This window comes from Macaca nemestrina, chromosome X (assembly GCF_043159975.1).
Source record: "Macaca nemestrina isolate mMacNem1 chromosome X, mMacNem.hap1, whole genome shotgun sequence".
In the NCBI taxonomy this organism is placed as follows: domain Eukaryota; kingdom Metazoa; phylum Chordata; class Mammalia; order Primates; family Cercopithecidae; genus Macaca; species Macaca nemestrina.
In genome coordinates, this window is record NC_092145.1 from 761480 (window position 1) to 786277 (window position 24798).

Here is a 24798-nt window from a genome sequence, read left to right on the forward strand (position 1 = left end):
TTTGGAGTAAGTATGATGTGGTGCTGAGAAGAATGTATATTCTGTTGATTTGGGGTGGAGAGTTCTATAGATGTCTATTAGGTCTGCTTGCTGCAGAGATGAGTTCAATTCCTGGATATCCTTGTTAATTTTCTGTCTCGTTGATCTGTCTAATGTTGACAGTGGAGTGTTGAAGTCTCCCATTATTATTGTATGGGAGTCTAAGTCTCTTTGTAAGTCTCTAAGGACTTGCTTTATGAATCTGGGTGCTCCTGTATTGGGTGCATATATATTTAGGATAGTTAGCTCTTCCTGTTGAATTGATCCCTTTACCATTATGTAATGGCCTTCTTTGTCTCTTTTGATCTTTGATGGTTTAAAGTCTGTTTTATCAGAGACTAGTATTGCAACCCCTGCTTTTTTTTGTTCTCCATTTGCTTGGTAAATCTTCCTCCATCCCTTTATTTTGAGCCTATGTATGTCTCTGCGTGTGAGATGGGTCTCCTGAATACAGCAGACTGATGGGTCTTGACTCTTTATCCAGTTTGCCAGTCTGTGTCTTTTAATTGGAGCATTTAGTCCATTTACATTTAAGGTTAATATTGTTATGTGTGAACTTGATCCTGCCATTATGATATTAACTGGTTATTTTGCTCGTTAGTTGATGCAGTTTCTTCCTAGCCTCAATGGTCTTTACATTTTGGCATGTTTTTGCGATGGCTGGTACCGGTTGTTCCTTTCCATGTTTAGTGCTTCCTTCAGGGTCTCTTGTAAGGCAGGCCTAGTGGTGACAAAATCTCTAAGCATTTGCTTATCTGTAAAGGATTTTATTTCTCCTTCACTTATGAAACTTAGTTTGGCTGGATATGAAATTCTGGGTTTAAAATTCTTTTCTTTAAGAATGTTGAATATTGGCCCCCACTCTCTTCTGGCTTGGAGAGTTTCTGCCGAGAGATCTGCTGTTAGTCTGATGGGCTTCCCTTTGTGGGTAACCCGACCTTTCTCTCTGGCTGCCCTTAAGATTTTTTCCTTCATTTCAACTTTGGTGAATCTGGCAATTATGTGTCTTGGAGTTGCTCTTCTCGAGGAGTATCTTTGTGGCGTTCTCTGTATTTCCTGGATTTGAATGTTGGCCTGCCCTACTAGGTTGGGGAAGTTCTCCTGGATGATATCCTGAAGAGTGTTTTCCAACCTGGTTCCATTTTCCCCCTCACTTTCAGGCACCCCAATCAGACATAGATTTGGTCTTTTTACATAATCCCATACTTCTTGCAGGCTTTGTTCATTTCTTTTTCTTCTTTTTTCTTTTGGTTTCTCTTCTCGCTTCATTTCATTCATTTGATCCTCAATCACTGATACTCTTTCTTCCAGTTGATTGAGTCGGTTACTGAAGCTTGTGCATTTGTCACGTATTTCTCGTGTCATGGTTTTCATTTCTTTCATTTCGTTTAGGACCTTCTCTGCATTAATTACTCTAGCCATCAATTCTTCCACTTTTTTTTCAAGATTTTTAGTTTCTTTGCGCTGGGTACGTAATTCCTTCTTTAGCTCTGAGAAGTTTGATGGACTGAAGCCTTCTTCTCTCATCTCATCAAAGTTATTCTCCATCAAGCTTTGATCCGTTGCTGGCGACGAGCTGCGCTCCTTTGCCGGGGGAGATGTGCTCTTATTTTTTGAATTTCCAGCTTTTCTGCTCTGCTTCTTCCCCATCTTTGTGGTTTTATCTGCCTCTGGTCTTTGATGATAATGGTGACGTACTGATGGGGTTTTGGTATAGGTGTCCTTCCTGTTTGATAGTTTTCCTTCTAACAGTCAGGACCCTCAGCTGTAGGTCTGTTGGAGATTGCTTGAGGTCCACTCCAGACCCTGTTTGCCTGGGTGTCAGCAGCAGAGGCTGCAGAAGATAGAATATTGCTGAACAGCGAGTGTACCTGTCTGATTCTTGCTTTGGAGGCTTCCTCTCAGGGGTGTACTCCACCCTGTGAGGTGTGGGGTGTCAGACTGCCCCTAGTGGGGGATGTCTCCCAGTTAGGCTACTCAGGGGTCAGGGACCCACTTGAGCAGGCAGTCTGTCCCTTCTCAGATCTCAACCTCCGTGTTGGGAGATCCACTGCTCTCTTCAAAGCTGTCAGACAGAGTCGTTTGCATCTGCAGAGGTTTCTGCTGCTTTTGTGGTTGTTTACTATGCCCTGTCCCCAGAGGTGGAGTCTACAGAGACAGGCAGGTTCCCTTGAGCTGCTGTGAGCTCCACCCAGTTCGAGCTTCCCAGTGGCTTTGTTTACCTACTTAAGCCTCAGCAATGGCGGGCGCCCCTCCCCCAGCCTCGCTGCTGCCTTGCAGCAAGATCACAGACTGCTGTGCTAGCAATGAGGGAGGCTCCGTGGGCGTGGGACCCTCCCGGTGTGGGATATAATCTCCTGGTGTGCCTGTTTGCTTAAAGCGCAGTATTGGGGTGGGAGTTACCCAATTTTCCAGGTGTTTTGTGTCTCAGTTCCCCTGGCTAGGAAAAGGGATTCCCTTTCCCCTTGCACTTCCCAGGTGAGGCGATGCCTCGCCCTGCTTCAGCTCTGGCTGGCCGGGCTGCAGCAGCTGACCAGCACCGATTGTCCGGCACTCCCTAGTGAGATTAACCCAGTACCTCAGTTGAAAATGCAGAAATCACTGGTCTTCTGTGTCGCTCGCGCTGGGAGTTGGAGACTGGAGCTGTTCCTATTCGGCCATCTTGCTCCACCCCTGGCTTTAGACATTTTGACTATGAAGTGTCTAGGTGTGGGTTTATCCCACTCAGAATACTTAGAGTTTCTTGAATATGTAGATTCATAGCTTTCATCAAATTTGGGGAGTTTTTGACCATGACTTCTTTACGCCCCTTCTTTAGTTAGAACTCCCATTGTGGGTGCATTGTTATGCTTAATGGTGTCCCACAGGTCTCTGAGGATGTTTGTTTTTCTTCATTCTTTTTTCTTTGATACTTGGGTCTCTGATAATTGACCTATCTTCAAGTTCACTGATTCTTTCTTCTGTCTGCTCAAATCTGTTAAGTCTCTCTCATGAATCATTCATTTCAGTTATTATAGTTTTTAGCTCCTGAATTTCTATTTTGGTCCTTTAAAAATTTTTATCTTTGTTATCTCTATTTGGTGAGATATCCTTTTCCTGATTTAATTGTTTATTCATGGTTTCCTTTTGCTCTTTGAGCATATTTACAACTGTTGACTTAAGTTATTTGTCTGGTAAATCCAAGACCTGGGCTTTGTCTGGGACAGTTTCTACTTTTTCTTTTTCCTGTCAGTAGGCCATACTTTGTTTCCTTGCATGCCTCGTAATTTTTTGTTTAAAACTGGACATTTTGTTATAATGTGGTGGCTCTGGAAATAAGATGTCCCTCTCCCCAGGGTTTGCTGCTGTTGTTGTTGATTTAGTGAATCATTAAATCATGGTATTGCCACCAGATAGGAGAGTAAGCTACAATTATAAATTATGAAACCTATACAACATATTAAATTTTTAGAATTTAAATGAAGAATTATGAATTTAGAATTATGTTAAATGAAGAATTTAGAATTATGTTAAATGAAGAAATCCACATGCAAAACTATAAGATGCATTAATACTAGAAATGAATAACAAATAAAATAAGAGAAAAGCAAAAGGACTATTAAAAATGATAGTTATTTTGAGGAAATTATAGGTTTCTCTTCACATTTTTCAAGTTTCCTTTATTATATTTTGTGATTTTAAAAATTGGACATTTTAATTTTATATTAAGAAAGTAATAAATAGTCATTGTAGAAATTCAAAAAACAATTTACAGAAGAGTTCAAAGTGAAAAATAAGACTCCCCCCTGGCCTTAAGCTCAGTCACCAGGGGTAATGAGCTAGTTAGCATTTTCTCATGTAGCCTTTCAGACATTGTACATTATATGTAGATTTTAAAAAGTAACTTGTTATGAACTTACCAAAAAGTTGGAGGAATAGTACAAAGAACTCCCATGTTCACTTCATCCAGATTGTTCAATTGATAACACTTCACATTTCTGCAGTGTGCATGCCTACGTGTGTGTACCACCATTATCATATGGCTTTTTCTTAACCATTTGAGACCAAGTTGCAGACATATTCCATCACTCCTAAACACTCCAGTGTGCAAGTCTCAAAAACAAAGACACTCTTGTACATAACTACCACATTGTCAAAAAAAGGCCAAGCCCAAGAGTGATTGATTTGGCTTCTAAAGTAATGACATGTCCTTTTAAGATTGTTACCTACATAGACAGCAAGAGGAAGATGGGCCAAAGGTGCCAGCTCCCCATATCCTTGTTCCCTGCACCAAACAGGACAACTTCTGAAAGTTGCTGCACCAGTTATGGGACACCCCATTGCTGAGGAGCCCCTTTTAGACTGCAGCTAGCAGTTTTATATTCTGTAGCTATACCCTGAATGGGGCAGGGCAGATAGCCTCAGACCTCAACAGTACTCAGGAGATGAGAAATTGTCTGTCTCAGTGAGTTTAGGAGGTTAGAGATAGCCTTGAAACAGCACCTCATCACCCTCCCATCCTCTTGTGTTCTGGGAGGACCACAATACATCCTGCCAAGACTCAGATAACTTGCAATTCAAGCCTAGCTTGCATAGATATACGCATGCCAGGTCACAAGGGCACCATGGCAGATCCACTCTCTACAACTCCATCCTTCACTTTTCAAATAGCTAGTTAAGAATTCTCAGGAGCACAGGCCACCCCATCAAATATACTCTAACTAATCATGCTTATAGGGGCTTTAACCAAATTCTGATTATTTTGGGCAACATATACAAGAATGCTTCTCTAATTAGGCCCACTTGGAGGATACACTGAAGCTAGGCTCCGCAACTGGAGCCAAGCCAGTTAAATATTTCATTAACCCAGGTGCAGTAAGGGATGCTGACAGTTGCACATATCCTGCCTTGACTGACCAGCAGGAAGTCCTGGGTAATGTGTTATTGTCCCATTACCATGTACATTAGAGAAAATAGACCAGTTTGTGTGTGGCACGCTACTATAGGTAGCTTCTTATTCACATAAGAAGTTGTAGTGACCTCAGCAGTGCCATTGTGCTAAGTTGGGATCAGGGTCCAATTCTATTAAGCTCTTGTACAAAAGAGTTTTGTCAGTTTCCAGAAAGTTAATCTCATTCTATCATTTTGAATTGAGGTTACTTGAGTCAGAAGTTCCTGGGAAGTTTCTGAGAGTCCTTAGATTAAGATTTGTTGGCCAGCCATTGAGTTGAAAGTGGTGATGGCAGTCTGGGCTAAATTGTCCAGAGGCTCTGCAGACAAGTAGCTGAGATGTTAGCGGCCCCTCCCTCCACCTCTGCCTTCACAGAGTTTAAAGTGTGCTCTCTCCAACCGTCAGGACTGTTGCCCTCCTTTCACAGCCATGTGATTGATGTTATCAGTCCTTGCAGCAGTCACTTCACCCTTTTCCAGTCCTCTCCTTGTCTTACCTACACCTTGCTCCTAAATTGTGTATTAGTCTATTTTTGCATTGCTACAAAGGAATACCTGAGGGTGGATAATTTATAAAGAGGTTTAAATGGCTCACAGTTCTGCAGGCTGTACAGGAAACATGGCATCAGCATCTGCATCTGATGAAGGCCTCAGGAGGCTTACAATCATGGTGGAAGGCAAAGGGGGAACTGATGTATTACATCATGAGTGGGAGCAAAGCGGCAAGGATGTGCTACTCTTTTAAACAACCAGATCTCACATGAACTCAGAGCAAGAACTCACTCATCATCGTGAGGACAGCACCAAGGTATCCATGAGGGATCCGCCCTGATGACCCAAATGCTTCTCACGAGGCCCACCTTCAACACTGGAGATCACATTTCAACATGAGATTTGGAGGGGACACACATGCAAACCATATCAACTTGTCCCTGATGGCCCAGCAGTTCTTTCTTTGTATCCCTTGTACCTGTAACATCTCTAATCTCTGATGCATGGAGCACCATCATCTCAGGATCATTATCGTCAATGTCTGTAACTATCCAAATCCAGCAAGCATACCCAGGTGGTAAAAGGAGTACCAGGTTAGAATCACTAACCCCTGGCTCCTTTTTGCTACCCCAAATCCCAGTGGCCCATGGTCCTAGAGGTAGGCAGGAAGGAACAAAGGTAGAGTGAGAAGGATTAATTATGCAGTGCTAATTACACTTGTTTCATTTGGTCTCTTACAGCCATCTAAGCTTCTTCCTCCTTCCCCACTTCATAATTAAACATTACATTTTGACAGGTATCCTTCTGTCACATTTATAGCCCAAACTGACTGTCATACGTGTGTGTTACACTGGAGGCTGAGCCTTGGCCATCCAACTGTCCTTTCAGTTTTTCCTTTGAGTCCATGCCATCTTTCAATAGTGCCTGCTGCCTGGGCAGCACAGATCTGATGAGTGTGTGGATTCCAGTGACGTTCATCCCCAGGCTCCTGGGTCTTGTGCCATCTGCTGCTGTAACGTTTGTCTCACAGAGGCTGAAACATGATCATCCAGTCATCTTGCTGAAAACTTCCTAAGTCTAGTAAGAGATTTAGACATCCAGATACAGGAAACTCAGAGATCCCCAAATAGATACAATTCAAACGGTATAAGGAGTTGAGTCTTTTTTCCTTTTAAACAAAAGCAGACATTACAATAACCAATAGCTGTTGCAGACCAGGAGCTCATTTTATCTCCTTCGCAGGGAGCTTAGGGAGCACAGGTCAGAGTGGAAGAGGCCAGCCTGCAGGGTCAGCTGGAGCTGCAGGAAAGTTTCTTTTGTGTCTTTTAAAAAAAAAAAGTTTTATTGAGACATAATTTACATACAACACAATTCGCCCATTTAAAGTGAACAATTTAATGGCTTTTAGTATAGTCATTGACCTGTACAACCATCGCTGCACTCAACTTAGAATATTTTCATCACCTCAAAAAGAAACCTCATCCCTCTTAGCCATCAACCCTCTATTCCTGCTCCTCCTACCCCTCATTCCTTTTTATGGCCAAATAAAATTCCATTAAAGAACAGACCACATTTTGTTTACCCATTCATTGGTTGATAGACATTTGGGTTGTCTAGTTTTTATTTAAATTTCTGTCTTCAGTTCTGTGGGATATACACCTAGAAATGCAATTGCTAGGTCTTATGGTAATTCTCTGTTTAACTTTTGGAGGAACCATCAGCCAATTTTCCAAATTGACTATACCATTTTATATTCCTACCTGTAGTGTACAAGAGTTCCAATTTCTCCACACCCTCACCAACACTTGTTATTCTCTTACATTTTTATTCTGGTTAGTATAAAGTTGTATCCCATGATTTTTATTTCCCTGGTGACTAGTAATGTCAAGCATCTTTTCATGTGCTGCTTCGCAATTTGTAGGTCTTCTTTGGAAAATTTCTATTTCGGTCCTTTGCCCATTTTTGAATTGTGCTGTTTGGTTTTTGTTGTTTTCAGTGTTCTTTATATATTTTGCATACTAGACTCTTATACATAGGATTTGCAAATATTTTCTGCCATTGTCCTGATGTCTTTGGATGCACAAAATTTTCTAACTTTCATAAATTCCAATTTGCCTATTTTTTATTTGTTGATTGCACTTTTGGTGTCATATCTAAGAATCCATTGCAAAAACCAAGATCATAAAGATTTACTACTGTTTTCTTATAAAGTTTTTATTGTTTAGGCTCTTGAATTTAAGTCTTCAATACATTTTGAGTCAATATTCATATATTGTGTGGGGTCTCGGTCCAACTTCATTATTTTGCAGGTGGATATCCACTTGTCCACTCACCAGTTGTTGAAGACTATTCTCTCCTATAGTCTTGTACCCTTGTTGAAAATCAGTTGACTGTAGATGTGTGGGCTTATTTCTGGACTCTCAATTCAATTCCATTTTTAGTGGAGGATTTGAAAATCAGCATCTTGGTGCTAGGTGTGCTCAAAGACACTGGATGTCACTTTTAGTTTGTCTTGGTGGACACAGCTGAGAAAGGTATGCACAAATACACATACACATACCTTTCTCAGCTCTGAGATATATATGTATAGGGTTTGTGTGCATATATATATACACACACACGTATATGTGTGTATATATATATACACACACACACACACATACACACACACATACACACATACTCTTTTTCCTTTGAAAAATAGTTCATATTAATGAACTCTTTTCCAATTTTAATCCAATACCATGAGATTCATTTTACCCTTCCTCTTTTCCATGCTTTCTTTTTTTTTTTTTTTTTTTTTTTTGAGACAGTCTCGCTCTGTCGCCCAGGCTGGAGTGCAGTGGTGAGATCTTGGCTCACTGCGAGCTGCACCTCCCGGGTTCATGCCATGCTCCTGCCTCAGCTTCCCAAGTAGCTGGGACTACATGCGCCCACCACCACGCCCAGCTAATTTTTTTTTTTTTTTTGTATTTTTAGTAAAGACAGGGTTTCACTGTGTTAGCCAGGATGGTCTCTATCTCCCGACCTCGCGATCCACCCGTCTCGGCCTCCCAAAGTGCTGGGATTACAGGCATGATCCACTGCGCCTGGCCTTTCCATGTTTTCAAATAATTTCTCTGACACTGAGAAACCTAGCTCCCATTTTCCTCAACAGATTTACTTCTTCGCTCAATCAATTTAGTTATTTGCCTAATGTAGCACATTGCTGGCTGCCTCCTCACCCTGAGGGCACTGGCACAACATGGCTTCCACTGGATCTCTCCCCCTGCCCCTCCACCCGACCACGGAGCCACAAAGCTGGAAACTTTGATACCTCCACGCAGTAATCCCAGCCTGCTTCCTCAGCCATCAGGCACTGACACCTCCATGTACCTGCCCCTCCCCTGACATGCTTATCCTACAAATTACTCAGATTACTAGGTTAGAAAAAGAATTTCAAATTGCTATAACTCTATCAATATAAGTAGTTTAGAAGGTAATGGAGAGAGGTGTTAAGAATGTCTATTTGGTTTCCGGTTTGTGCAAATAGATGTTACATTCACTATTCACTGAGGTAAGAAATGTTGGAAGGGAATATAGTTTAGATTGAAAACTATGATTTCAGATTTAGATATATTAATTTTTATGTGCCATTAAGGCAGCCAAGTGGAGGCCAGGCACGTGCTCGTGCCTGTAATCCTAGCACTTTGGGAGGCCGAGGCAGGTGGATTGCTTGAGCCCAGTAGTTTGCCACCAGCCTGGGCAATGTGGTGGAACCCTGTCACTTCAAAAAAATACAAAAAAAAATGAGTGAGGCATGGTGGTGCATGCCTGTAGTCCCAGCTACTTGGGAGGCTGAGGTCAGGAGGTCGAAGCTGCAGTGAGCCATGATCATGCCACTGCACTCTAGCCTGGGCAACAGAGTGAGACCCTGCCTCAAAAAAAAAAAAAATTTAGAAATTTAAAAACACAACCAAGTGAAATGTCCAGTAGAGAGGTGGAAATGTAGGTCTGGAGTTCAGATAGAGGCGTGGACAAATACAGATTTGTATGTCAACTGCATATAGGTAAGCAAAGATAGAGAAGTCTATGAATGAATTTGAGAAGGAACAGCTAGAGAAGAAAAGAACAACAGGAAGACTAGCCAGAGAAGAAAATAAGAGAAGCCAAGGAAGTAGATTTCAGGGAGGAGTGACCAACTGTGTCAATACTGAGAGGTTCATTAAGGATGGGAGAAGCAACTATTGACTTTCACTGTGTAGAGATCATTGGTGACTTTGGCAGGAGTAGTTTCAGTGAAGTGCTGTGGGCAGAGGTCACAAGGCAATGAGCTGAAATTATAGGAGATAAGAAAACAGAACAAGTATATGCAGTTACCATGAGACCCTTGGATGTGATTGAATATAGAGAATCTAGTGTTCATAAGGGGATACAGGGTTGTGTAAAGGTAAGCCAGATTGGTGCAGCTGGGAAAATAATGATACATCTTGTTCACACCACTGTTTTTTGTGATGCTCAACACTTTTAAAGACTGGACACTGAGCTAAAAGAAACCTTGGTGGTCAACTACTCTAATCTCATTCTATTCCTAAAGAAAATGAAACCCAGAAAAGGAAAAGGACTTGTGCGAAAGGTTGGCCTGTAAAAATATTCCAATTGTTTTATTCCCCTCAAATTTTCTATCACCCTTTTCTTACTTCATAAAATAGGTACCATACGTCCCAGTTTCTTACTTAAAACTTACAACTTTTCATTTTGCAATAATTATATACTTATAGTTGCAAAAATAGTACAGAGTCCCACGTATCCGTTACCCAGTTTCCTCCAGTGGTACAGTTTTGTAACTATAGCACAACTTCATATCCAAGATATTGACAATGATATTATAGTGCTATCTAGACTACAGACTTTATTCAGTATCACCAGATTTTACATGCATTCATTTGTGTGTATGTAGGTCCATACAACTTCAGCACAGGTATAGATTCATGTGCTTAACTTCATAATCAAATGCTATAATCATCATCACAATCATCATAATCACACAGAACTGTTCCATCAGCACAAAGGAACTCCTTGTGTCATCTCTTTACAGTCATACATATCCCACACCCCCTCCAATTCCTATCCCTGGCAACCATTAATCTGTTCTTCATTTCAATAATTTTGTCACCTCAAGAATATTATATAAATGCAATCATACAGTATGTGACCATTTGAGACTGGCTTTTTTGTTCACCATAATACCCCTGAGGTACAACCATGTTCTTGTATCAACAGTTAGTTCCTTTTCATTCCAGAGTAGTATTGCAAGTTAGGGATGGTTTGTTTAACCATGTACCTGTTGTAGGACATCTGGGTTGTTTCCAGTTTGGGGTAATTACAAATAAAGCTCCTATGAATGTTTGGGTACAAGTACAATATAGATTTTCATTTCTCTGGAATGAATGTCCAGGAGCACAACTGTGGGGTCTTATGTTTAACTTGATTAAAAAATTATGTTTAACTTGATAAGAAATTTATAAACTCTTTTCCAGAGTGGCTGTACCATTTTACATTCCTGTTAGCAATGTATAAAATATTCAGTTTGTATCCTCATTGGTATTTGGTATTTTCACTATTGTTTCTTTAGCCATTCAGATAAGTAAGTCATAGCCTCACTGTGGTTTCAATTTGCATTCCCTCATGACTTATGGAGTTTAACAGCTTTTCATATGCTTACTTGCCATCTATAGATCCTCTTCAGTGAAACATCTATTCATGTCTTTTGCCCATTTTCTAATTGGACTGCTTGTTTTTATTGTTGAGCTTTTGTGGCTTTTTTTGAGACAAGGCCTCACTCTGTTATACAGGTTGGAGTGTGGTGGTGTGATCATAGCTCAATGCAGCCTCAAACTCCTGGGCTCAAGTGATCCTCCTGTCTCCCTAGTAGCTGGGACTACTGGTGTGTGTCATGGTGCCCAGCTAATTTAAAAAAAAAATTTTTTTGTAGAGACAGAGTCTCACTGTCTTGCCCAGGCTGGTCTGGAACCCCTGACCTCAAGCACGCCTCCTAAAGTGGTGAGATTATAAGCATGGGCTACCATGCCTGACTACAGTTGAGTTTTTAGCACACTTTATATGTGCCAAATTGATCAGATATATGGTTTGCAAATTCATCTCAATCTGTAGCTTATCTTTTCCTCTTCTTAAATCACAAGTTTTTAAATTTTTAAGAAGTCCAATATATCAGTTTTTGTCTTTTATGGATGTGCTTTTGGGGCAAAGTCCAAGAACTTGTCACCTAGCCCAAGATCCTGAAGCTTTTTCTCCCGTGGCTTTTTTCCAAGTTATATAGTTTTATGTATTACATTTAAGTCCATTATACATTTTGAGTTAAATTTATATAAGATGTGAGGTTTAAGTAGAGGTTCTTTTTTCTCCTCGCTATGGGTGTCTAATTGCTCCAGCATAATTTGTCAGAAAGGCTATTCTTCCTCCATTGAATTGCTTTTGCACTTTTTCAAAATCAGTTGAGCATATTTATATGGGTTTATTTCTGGGTTCTCTCATCTGTTCCATTGATTTATGTGTCTGTTCCTCTGCCAATACCATCTATCTTGATTACTATAGCTTTTTAGTAAGTCTTGAAGTCAGGTAATGTGAGTCCTCCAAGTTTTTCTTCTTCAAAATTGATTTAGCTTAAGTAACTTTATACTGGATATTTTCATCTTTCCTATAGGGAAATAAAAAGAATAGAGAAGAACAGTGGCTGTGGGAAATTCGGGACAATATAGTATATACATTCCATATGCTCAAGGCTAGTGGTTTTCAAATGTGAGTATGCCCCAGAATCAGCTAAGGAGTTCATGCAGATTTCTGGGTTTTATCCCTAGAGATAGGGTTTGACCTTCAAGTGATTCTGATGTAGGTGCTTCTGGACAACACTTTGAAATTTGAAAAATAAGAAGGATAAACAAAAACCAAAATCAGCCTTTATCACTTAACTTCCAGTATCCAACAAGCATACTTTGTTTCCAGTATGCAACAAGCACACAGAAAAGTATGTCTTTTCTGAAGACACATTTATCATTTGTGCTTTTACATGATAAGAGTAATGCAACCAAACTTTTTAAAAGCATGATTTTTATTACATCCTAAATCCTAAATGTTTCTGGAGAAACACATTTATACTATAATGGAAATTCCTAGGCAGATAGAATCTGCTCAGTAGGAATTTACTTCAGAGTCAAATATGCTAGAACTCATGTTTGTTTAAAGAGTACCTTCAGAGATTCAATGTTTGATAGGTATCTCGGAACATATATTTTAGAAATTAAGAAGGAAGACACTGCCCTCTCAATGAGGGCATAGAGGTGGGGTGCTTCCTTCCACTGACACTAGATTTATTATTTGCTTGTCCAACATAAGCATCATACCTACAAAATTGAAACATAAAATATTCTAGCGAGTGAATGTATTTGAAAATGAAGACTTCCAAGTTAAAAGAAAGGGAAATATGTTTAAAATATACTCCCCAGACATTTTATTCTAAGATATTCCTTGCCGATGTACCACCTATGCCCTTTTTAAAAATAACTTTCATATTCTACTTAAATTCTCTTGCATAAGCTCCTTATAGGTCAGTTATAGGTAGGAGGGTTCAGTGAACTCTAATTAAACTGTCAGGAAGACATCCTGTGCTGATTGCATGTGAAAACTTATCTACTGGGATATAAAAAGAACTACTCTATTGTCTGCCTGGATGTGAGCTGTGTGCATTTTCAGACTGTGTTTAGTACACAAATTGAAAAAGAAGTTTTTTACCCCATTTTGTCTCCTGATTTATTCTAGAGAAGAAAGTTCTTGCATAAGCTCTTCCTTTTCTTGTTGCAATTCCTGCAAATGCTGTTGGTTTTGCTCCAGTCTGTCCTCCAGCCACTGTAGGAGAGGCCCGCTGACTGCTGACATCTGACTGCACAGATTCTTGGTAAACACTTCAATAGGAAAAATAAAGATGAGAATAATTGTGGAAAAGCACCATCCACTAGCATGTCCCCACTCCATCACCAGCAGACCCCCAACCATGAGCACAGAAAGAAGGGGTTGGAGAAGGAAGTAGAAAAAGTGTAATAAGTAGGACTGGTAAACAATTTTTCTGGGCCCAGCCAGGGGAAAAACAGAAGAGCTGAGCATAGAAAATACCCATTCTGAGGCTATCTTGAATCCATAAGCCAGACGGAAGCCTGGCAGAAAGATGGCCAGCTCTTTACTCCCTTAGGCAAAAGGGCTAAGAGCCACGAAAGGGTTCCTTTCCCCAGCCTTTCAGACCTTCCCTTGCTATAAACCATCAAAACCTCCTAATGGGCCAGAAGTCTGCCTTCTGCAACTTACGTTTCCAGAGCGCCCTGTAGGCATATAAACTGTTATGTATATTGCAGAAATGTACATTAATTGAATACGCCTGAGAGCTCCTCTTTTAAAATGAAGAACAGAGGAATGAAGAGTAAGGGAGTTACCATCTTTTATGCTTTACTGTGAATGTTCAGCTTCATGGTAAGACAAAGATTCTAAGGTACTCTTTTAAAACAAATTCCATCTAATGTAAGTATCTTTTTCTCTCTCATAATATGTGACTGTCACTGAAATGACCACTGTCCAGTTTTTTGCTATTTTAAAGACTGCAGTTAAGTGAAATTGCTAGATCTAAGTACACGTACACTTTAAAACTAATTATCCAGTATTTTCCAGATTGTACCAAATTATATCTCCAGGAACAGTGAGACTGTTCACTTCCCTCACATCCTCACCTAATAGTCTCTCAATTTAATCTTTGAAAGGTGAAAAACTGATCATCTTATCTTAATCCGTACTTCTTTTAAAGATAATAATTAACATTTTTATTTTTGTAGGGGCCTATAAAAGTCTTTAATTTTTATTTAGTCAGTCTTTCCTTTTGTGAGTTCAGGTTTTCACATTATACTTAGGCCATCATCTTCCTAGAGTCTGAAAAAAATTCTTTTTTTTTTTTTGAGACAGAGTCTCGCTCTGTCGCCCGGGCTGGAGTGCAGTGGCCGGATCTCAGCTCACTGCAAGCTCTGCCTCCCGGGTTCACGCCATTCTCCTGCCTCAGCCTCCCGAGTAGCTGGGACTACAGGCGCCCACCACCGCGCCCGGCTAATTTTTTGTATTTTTTAGTAGAGACGGGGTTTCACCGTGTTAACCAGGATGGTCTCGATCTCCTGACCTCGTGATCCGCCCGTCTCGGCCTCCCAAAGTGCTGGGATTACAGGCTTGAGCCACCGCACCCGGCCGAAAAAAATTCTTATATTTTCCTCCTATATTTCTTTAACTTATAAAATGAGCTTTTGTGGGTATAATTTACAGACAGTAAAATGAACCAATTTAAAGTATACAGTTCTATGAGTTTTGACAAATGTATACCCCATGCTATAATTTGGATATTTGGCCCCCCAAACCTCATGTTAAAATTTGACCCCCAATGTTGGAGGCGGGGCCTCATGTGAGGTGTTTGGGTCATGGGGGTGGGTCCTTCATTAATAGATTAATGCCCTCCCTCAGGGGTGAGTTCTTTCTCTGTTGGTTCCCACAAGAACTGGCTGTTAAAAAGAGCCTGGCCCTTCTCCCATTCTCTTGTTTCCTGTTGCCACATGGTATCTGAATACATAGGCTCCCCTTTGCCTTCTGTAACGAGTAGAAGCAGCCTGAAGCCCTCACCAAATGCAGGTGCCAGCACCATGCTTCTTGTTCAGTCTGCAAAACTGTAAAGCCAAATAAACCTCTTTTCTTTATAAATTACCCAGCCTCAGGTATTCCTTCATAACAACACAAAATGAACTAAGACATCCCATGTAACCAGTGCTAGTCAAGATATATACCATTTCCACCACCCTCAAACAATCCCCTCTGCAGTTCCCTTTGCATCCAATGCCCCTTTATCCCTGGGCCCAGGCAGCTACCACATCATGGATTAGTTTTGCTTATTCTTGAATTTGGAACCATAGAGTATGTAGCCTTTCGTGTAATGCTTCCTTCACCTGGCACAATGTTCTTGAGACTCATCCTGTTTGTTCATGTTTCAGTAGTTTGTTCTTTTTATTGTTGAGTTGTACTCCATTACACGGATATATCACAGTTTATCCATTCACCCACTGATGCACATTTGTGTTGTTTCTACCTTTTGGCTATTGTGAATAATGCTGCTGTAAACATTTGTGTACAGGTTTTTCTTTGAGCAGCTGTTTTCAATTCTTTGAGGTATATACCTAGGAAAGGAACTAGTATGACATATGGCAGATATAATTGCCAACCTCTTTTCTAAAGTGGTTGTACCACAATAGTAAAAGTTTAAATATATCTGGAATTTATTTTTTGTGTAGGGTATTAGGTAGGAATCCATTTTCCCCCAAATGGAAATAAAAGAATGTTAACTCCATGAAGGTTAAGACTGTCTCTTTTGTTCAGCACTGTACCTCAGTGCCTAGAATAGCACTCAAATGTTTCCTGAATGAACAAAGGAGTGAACTGTCCCAATCCTATTTAATAAATAATTCATGCTTTTTTCATTTATTTAAAGTAATATCTTTGTTAAATATAAATTCTTATATATACATAGGCCTATCTCTGGACTCTGTTCAGTTCCACTGATCTATTTGTTTATTTTGAGCTATTATTTATACTTTTTTAAATTACTGTGGCTTTAGAATATGGTTATATATCATACATTACCAACTTTTAGCTTTGTCATGTTTTATCCTGAGACCAAAATTATGGGACAGATAGACCAAGCCATTTCTCCTTTTCTTTGAAAAGTAACTGCCTATAACACTCAAAAGCCTCCCTTTCTTCCTCACTGGTGACTTTGCAAGTAACTGGGGAAGAGTGCACAGAATGACCCAGAAGTCAGGGTTACTCAGACAGAAAGTGAGGCTGGGGAAATGTGTATGTTAGGAACAAGTGAATTAGTATAAATATTGTATTCAGCTTTTTGTTCCTTTGCCTTGTATAAAAATTACTTTTATATTTATTGACATCAAAAGATTTTCTCCCTCATGCCTTCCCTTTTATCTGTCTATCTGTCTATCCATCCATCTCTTTCAATTCCCACCATGACAGGCCCTGGTAGTGTTATGCTGGAACCAATTCATGCCAGCTCACAAAAGCCAACTATTAAAATTCCAAGAAGCTTGTAAGCTAGTTGATGCCATGTTAGTTGCTTGAAACCAGCCATGCCAGGGGCATTACACCACAGAAACCGCCAAACACAACAAACCAGGAACAAACCTCTTGCTCCTTGAGAACTGGTTGTTAAACGTGTGCCAGTATATCACTGAGTAGGTCTATCATAAAGCTCTTTCCTGTCTTTCCTCCTGTCTTACTCTAAGCTGTATTTATAGTATTCATGGATCCCCAGAGTTCAAAAGAAATGTTGGGATCAGGATCAGGATCAGGAAAACCCTTGGGAAAGGAAATCTGAGGACAACTTGTACCCATCACTTCACTCACTTAAACTAAATTTGCTTCTGTCAGCTGAGTATTTCAGGGAAATACTCAGAAAAAATGCTGAGTACTCAAGAAAAAATTCTTACCCGAGCCATTATGGATCTTGGTTACTGAGTCCAGATGTGTAAGGCTAAAAGAAAATAGAGTAGTTTAGTGGCAAAGCAGCACTGAAGGGAAAGCAAAATGGCCATGGACTATACCAACCATAAACTGCATCACACCGTTGCCAACTGTATTAGATGAATATGTAGTATTTAAATCCCCAATATTAACTTCCTGACGATTTGGGGGATGTGATTTTATTCAAAGATAATTCAAAGCGATAATTTTGAAATTGCTGTCTCTCACCAAAGCTCTGACTTAGTACAAATTTATTGGGCAAAACCTAGCGCTTGGCAACAGGATTAAGATGTTGTGGATTATCTTCTTTTCTTAACCAAAAAAGAAAGTATCCTTGCCCTTGAAACATCCAAAGTAAGCAGGAGAAAAACAAATGTTGAAGAAATTATCATACAATGTGAGAAACATTATGATTGGAGACTGCTAGAAAGCTTTCCCAGAGAGGCAAAAGGAAAGGGGCCTCAAGAGTTGAGCTGCTAAAGACAAAAGGACAGAAGAAGAAAAGAGAGACTAGGTCCTGAGAAGTAGAGAAGAGGAGTGAAGAGGGTCTCTACCTGTGGATCCTCCTATATGCATCCTGCTCCTCCTGGCACAGGATCTTGGGCAGCTCTACTGCTGATTCAAGGCACACTTTCCCGATAGTGACATGAGGTACAATATGGATTGGGATTTCGATTCTCTCATACCTGTGAGGCAATCAGTTCAGGTCAGTTTTTAAACCCTGAGTTGTCATAATCAGAAGTTCTCTACAGTTTTAATTGAAAGTTTGGAATATGGCGTACTTCAAAGATTAAGCATTGTGTAATTCGTTTAGTGACGCAACTTCAAAGTGGATAGAGTTCAAACCGGGTTTGTCTGGAGAACAAACTAAAAGCCCGTTTGCAGAGCCAGTATTCCCTAGTCCCATAGAGAATGTAAGGCCACTTCTATAAATTTAAGAGAAGCCTTGAGAGCTCAAGGTCCTTAGGTCTGCTCCGCAGTCAGGGGAAATAGCTAATTAATACTGTTTTCAGTCAAGAAGTTGCCAGTGAGGTTGAACAAATTAATCACAAAAGTCTGGAGAAGAGGAACTACAGACTCTTCAATGGCTCCATCACATTCATTATGTAGGTGGGATTACTCACTTGTTCTAACTCAGTGTTTACCAGTGGCCCTCACTTCCCATTTTCTCCCCTGGGGGGAAATAGGTAAGAAATTCACAAATATTCACATGTTCATGCTAGAGTGGGAGAAACAGAAATGTTTGTTACTAAGGCCAACCAGTCTACCTCTACCCACTTATCACCCCAAATACACCTAAACTCTACCTACCAGCGGGTTCAGTGGAGAATTCAGGTTGAAGGCCCCTGGCACTGTGAGGCCGCACTGGCACATGGTGGTAAGGCAGCTTAAGATCTAGCTTCCCCATCCCAGCAGAACATGCCTAGTCCCCAGACCACAACCTAGATGGCACACAAATGATGGGGCATTACAAGCCCTCCCCTCCCCACACCCAAGTAGTCAGGGTATGCTTCCATCTAAAATCATATATTTTCAGTCTGAAGAACTTTTAATATTTCTTGTAGTGAATTCTCCAGATTCTGCCTGCTTTTTTCCATAAAAATGTCCGGTTTGTCTTAATATAAAATTCTGGGATTGATAGCTTTTTTCTTCATGCACATTAAAGATGTCACCCCATCATCTTCCAGCCTCCCAGGGTTCTGACGAGAAGTCAGTCATCATTCTTATCGTTTTATTGCTCCACTATTTGTAATATATCTTTTATTCCTTTAGCTGCTATAATGTACCTATTTTAGTTTGCTTGTATTCGTATTGCTTTTGATTGGCTGAGATTCATGAATCTATGGGTATGAATCAGTTTTTAGAGAATTCTTAGCCACTATCTCTTTAGGCATTCTTTGTCTACTTCTGGTGCTCCAATTACATGTAAATTAAAATGGTTCATACTGCCTCACAGTTCTGTCACACACCATTCTGCTAGTTCATTCTCTCTTTTTTTTTTTTTTTTAACTCTTTGCTTCACTTAGGGTATATTTTATCAACATTTGTGCTCACTGATCCCTTCTGCTATACCTGAGTCTGCTGCTAGTCCCTACGATGATTTCTGAATTTTAGGTATTTTCCACTTTTACAATGTCCATTTGGGTTTGTTTTTCTTTTTAATTTAATTGTGCTTAAAAAATAAAATTTACTATCTTAACCATTTTAAGTATACAGTTCAGTAATGTAAATATATTAACATTGTTATGAAACAGATCTTCAAAACATTCTCATCTTGCAGAACTGAAACTCTATACCCATTAAACAACTTCCCCTTTCTCCCTTCTCCCAGCCCCTAGTGACCACCATTCTACTTCGTATATCTATGATCATTAGACACCTTATATAAATAGAAAAATGCTGCATTTGTTCTTTTGTGAATAACTTATTTCACTTAGCATAATATTCTCAGGGTTCCTTCATGCTGCAGGTTGTAACAGGTTTTCCTTTATTTTTAAGTTTGGATAGTATTCCATTATATGTTACATTGCATTTTGTTGGTCCATTCATCCATTAATGGACATGTGGGTTGCTTTTACCTCTAGACTATTATGAATAATGCTGTGAACATAGGTATGTAAATAGCTATTTGAGGTCTTGCTTTTAATTCTTTTGGATATACACCCAAGAAGTGAGACTGGTGGATCATATAGTAGATCTATTTTTTAGTTTTTAAAGAAACCACATGCTTATTGCACCACTTTACAATCTCAACAATAATGTGCAAGGGTTCCAACTCCTCCATATTCCCAACACTTGTTATTTTCTGATTTTGTTAGATAGTTGCTGTCATAATGGGTGTGAGGTGATATCTCATTGTGGTTTTGATTTGCATTTCTCTGACAATTAGTGATATTGAGCACTCTTTCATATGCTTATTGGCCAAGAGAAATATCACTTTAAGTCCTTTGCCCATTTTAAAGTCAGGTTTTTTTTGTTGTTGAGTGTTGGAGTTTTCTATATATTCTAGATATTAACCACTTATTAAATATACGATTTGCAAATATTTTCTCCCATTCCATAGGTTGCCTTTTCACTCATTTCATTGTTTCTTTTTATGCACAGAAGTTTTAAAGTTTGATGTAGTCCATTTGTCTATTTTTGCTTTTGTTAGCTGTGCTTTTGGTGTCATATTCAAGAAATTATTGTCAAATCCAGTGTCATGAAGCTTTTTCCCTATGTTTTCTGCTAGTTTTGTAGTTTGGGGTCTTATGTTTTGGTCTTTAATTCATTTAAGTTTTATATATGGTGTAAGATAAGGGTCCAGCTTTTTTCTTTTGCATGTGAATATTCCATTTTTCCAATATCATTTATTAAAGAGACTGTCTTTTTCCAATTTAGTGGTGTTGGCATCCTTGTTGAAGTTTGCTTGACCATATATGCAAGGGTTTAAATCTGGGCTCACCATTCTGTTTCACTGATAGCACACTGTTTTGATTACTGTAGCTTTGTAGTTACTTTTGAAATCAGGCAGCGTGAATTGTCCAAATTTGTTCTTTTTTGAAATTGTTTTGGCTATTCAAGGTCCCCTGAGAGTCCATGTCAACTTTAGGATAGATTCTTCTGTTTTTAAAATGGCCAGCCTGGGTGACAGAGTGAGACTCCTTAAAAAAAAAAAAAAAAAAAAAGCAAACCATTGGGATGTTTACAGTGATTGCATTAAATCTATAAATCACTTTGAGTAGTATGATATCTTAACAACATCATTATCCAATCCATGAACGTGAGATGTCTCTCCATTTATTTGTATCTGTAACTTCTTTCAGCAACATTTTGTAGTTTTGAATATATAAGTCTTTCACCTCCTTGGTTAAGTTTATGCCTAATTATTTTATTCTTTTTGACATTATTGTAAATGAGACTTTCTAAATTTCCTTTTCGGATTATTTGCTGTTAGTATATGCAAATAAAATAGATTTTGGTTTGTTGATTTTTGTATCCTGCGACTTTCTTTTTGCTTATTAGTTCTAACAGTTTTGTGAGTTTTTCACATATATTTCATGTGTGAACAGAGAGATAAACTTACATCTTCCTTTCCAATGTGGATGCCTTTTATTTCTTGTTCTTGCCTAATCGTTTTGGCTAGGAATTCCAGTCCTGTGTTGAATGCTTATTTTTAAATGGAAGTGTATGCCCTTTTATTTTTGAGTTGTAAGAATTATTTACCTATTCTGGATGCTATACCATTATCATATGTGTAGTCCTCCCTTATCCTTTGTTTTACTTTCTATGGTTTCAGTTATCTGTGGTCAACCACAGTCCAAAAATATTAGATGAAAAATTCTAGAAATAAACAATTCATATGCTTTAAGTTACAGACCTTTCTGAGTAGCATGATGAAATCTTACGCCATCCTGCTCTAACCTGCCCAGGATATGAATCAGCCCTTTATCCATCTGATCCACCTTGTATATGCTACCTGCCCATTAGTCACTTGGTAACCATCTTGGTTTCAGATTGACTGTCATGGTATTGTAGTTCTTACGTTCAAATAACCCTTATTTTACTTAATAATGGCCCCAGAACATATGAGTAGCAATGTTAGCAGTTCTGCTATGCCAAAGAGAAGCCCTAAAGTGCTTCCTTTAAGTGAAATGATGAAAGTATACAACTTAACTTAAAAAAAAAAGCAAAAACATCATATGCTAATGCTGCTAAGACCTATAGTAAGAACAAATCTTCTATCTTTGAAATTGTGAACAATATATTGTTATAATTGTTCCATTTTATTATTGGTGTTGTTAATCTCATACTGTGCCTAATTATACTAAACTTTATCACAGCTGTGTATGTATAAGAAAACATGGGGTAATAGGGGTTGGTACTATCTGTGGTTTCAGGCCTCCACTGGGGTTCTTGGAACATATTCCCCAAAGATAAGGAGAGACTGCTTTTTGTAATTTGTCACTATTTTTCTGATTCTGTAGGTTGTTTTTTTCACCTTCTTGATAATGTGCTGTGATGCACTAAAGTTTTTAATTTTTATCAAATCCAATTTATCTGGTTTTTTCTTCCTTTCTCCCTTGTGCATTTGATGTCATATTTAAGAAACTAGTGCCAAATTGAAGGTCATGAAGATGTACCCCTACGTTTTCTTCTAAAGTTTTATTGTTTTAGCTCTTCTATTTAGATCTTTGATCCATTTTAATTTTTGTATATTGGGTGAGGATAGTGGTCCAGCTTTATTCTTTTTGCATGTGGTTATCTAGCTGTCCCAGCACCATTTGTTGAATTGCCTCTTCTTTCCCTGTTGAATCATCATGGCACAGTTGTTGAAGATCAACTGACGAGAAATGTACAGGTTGACTTATGGACTCACAGTTCTACTGCACTGATTTTTATATCTATCCTTTCTGAAACTCTGTCCCTTTTTTTCCAGTCTTTTCTATCTGTTATCCAGCTTGGATAATTCTGTTAATCTATCTTCAAGTTACTGACTCTTTCCTCTGGCATTTCCATTACATTCTCACTTTTAATCTAGAGTTTAAAAATTTTGGTTATTATATTTTTTCAGTTGTAAAATTTACATTTGCTTCTTTTTTATCTTCTATTTCTTATCTGATGCTTTCTTTTTAAATATTTGTTGCAACATTTTTGGGACTGATAGCTTGAACATTTTCATAATGGCAGCTTTTAAAGTCTTGTCAGATATTTCCAGTATAAGTGTCATCTTGCCTTTTGTATCTGTTGATTATCTTCTCCCATACAAAATGAGATTTCTGTGGTTCTTAATATGTTAAATAATTTTGGTTTATGTCCTGGTTATTTTGGATATTAAGTTATGAGACTTTGGATCTTGTTTATATCCCCACTTCTGTGGTATTTTAAGCTTTGGGGCCCTTCTCCAAACTGCCTGTTATTTACATTCCAGAGTTCACAAATAGCTAGGCTTGGCATTCTTTCCAGAGTATATAGTTGAGTTCAGTGAGATATAGGGGCAGCATGTGCTGATGTCATCTTATGTGTGAAATCATCCAATGCTTTGAAATTTAATAATATATTTCTAAGTAACACCTGCATCAAAGTAAATCACAAAGGTAATAATATCACAAGGGAAATACTTTGAACTGAAGGATAGTTCTTTTAAAAAATAAAAATTATGGATGTACCCAAAGCAGTGCTTAAAGGGATATTTATGGCTCTTTTGAAAAGACTGATACGTTTATTAATAAACCCCCACCAAGACTGATCAAGGTAAAAACAGAGGACACAAAAATTACTAATATAAGGAATAAAAAAGGGGAAATCACTTCGGATCCTACAAACTTTAAAAGGATAGTAAGAAGATATTGTGAACCATGTAAACTAAAGTTCTAGGATAAATTCCTAGAAAAGCACAACTTGCCAAAACTAAAAAGATACAGAAAATCAGAATAATCCTACATATTTTAAAGAAACTGAACTTATAATTTAAAACTTTTCACAAAGAAAACTCCACACTGACATTGCTAATCTGTTACATTCTATCAAACATTTAAAGAAAAAATCCAAACTTACACAAAACATTTCAGAAAATCGAGATGTGGGAACATTTTCTACTTTGTACTATGCAGCCAGCATAACCATGATATCAAAATCTAGCAAAGGTGTTTAAAGAAAAGAAAATTATGGATCAATCTTATTTATGAACAAAGATATAGAATTCCTAAAAAGGGTAGCCTAGTGAATACACTAAAGAGATAATATACAGTGACTAACAAATGCAAAGCTGGGTTAAGATTCAGAAATCAGTTTATGAGACTTACCACATTAAGGCAAATAATCACATGATTATCTTAATAAATGCAGAAGAAGCATTTGATAAAATTCAACATTCAGTCATAAAAAAGAGGCTTAGAATACTAGGAATACAAGGGAACTTCCTTAATATAATAGAGGCTAACTACAGAAAAGCTAAATTAAACACCAGCGATAACTGGGAAATTTTGAAGCATTCTCTTTACATTTTATGTATAAATTTTACTGGAAGACTGAGCCAGTATAATAAGGCATGAAAGAGAAATAAAAATGTGTAAAGATTGGAAAGGGTGAAATTAAATTGCCCTTGTCTATGTAAGACATGACTGTTTACACAGAAAATCCCAAGGAAATAAAATCTGCAGATAAATCATTAGAATTAATAAGTACATTTATATCCATAAGGCTGCTGGATATAAAGCCAATATACATATATCAATTTGCTATCTAAATAACCAGTACCAACTGCAAAATTATGAAAAGATACTAATTACAATAACATAAAACACCAAATTCCCAAGAATAATTTAAATGAAAAATGTGCACAATCTTTTCAGATGTTTCACAGAAAAATACAAAAGATAGAGAAATTAAAATCTAAATAAATGGAGGAATACATCAAATGGATGAACGGATTCAATTCTATTCCAATCAAATCTCAGCTGACATGTTTCAGCAAGTTTTCTTGTGGAAATCAACAAGCCGATTTTAAAATTTATATGGGTTTACAAAGGGCCAAGAATAGCCAAGATGGTCTTGAAGAATAACAACAAAGGGGAGAACAAACATTACCACATATCATCAAGACTTATTATAAAGCTACAGCAATTAATAAAGTGTGTTACTGACACAAGGATAGACACATAGACAAAACAGAATTGCCTAGAGTTCAGAAACATAACCATATATATATGGACAATCGGTTTAAGGCAAAGTGGCAGGGCAGCAATAAATTGA

The 24798-nt window shown here is 38.4% G+C and overlaps 1 protein-coding gene across 1 annotated transcript in view; it reads right to left on the reverse strand.

Moving 5' to 3' along the window:
• Positions 1-10336: 10336 nt before the first annotated feature.
• Positions 10337-24798, reverse strand: part of LOC105468349 (BRCA1/BRCA2-containing complex subunit 3) — a 48163-nt gene continuing 33701 nt past the window's right edge. The window contains exons 8-11 of the mRNA XM_011718442.3: positions 17619-17750; positions 17031-17074; positions 13249-13418; positions 10337-12157 (exon numbers count right to left, since the gene is read on the reverse strand). Of these exons, the coding sequence (XP_011716744.1) occupies positions 13267-13418; positions 17031-17074; positions 17619-17750 (328 nt within the window). The 3' untranslated portion in view covers positions 10337-12157; positions 13249-13266. The remainder of the gene's footprint in view (positions 12158-13248; positions 13419-17030; positions 17075-17618; positions 17751-24798) is intronic.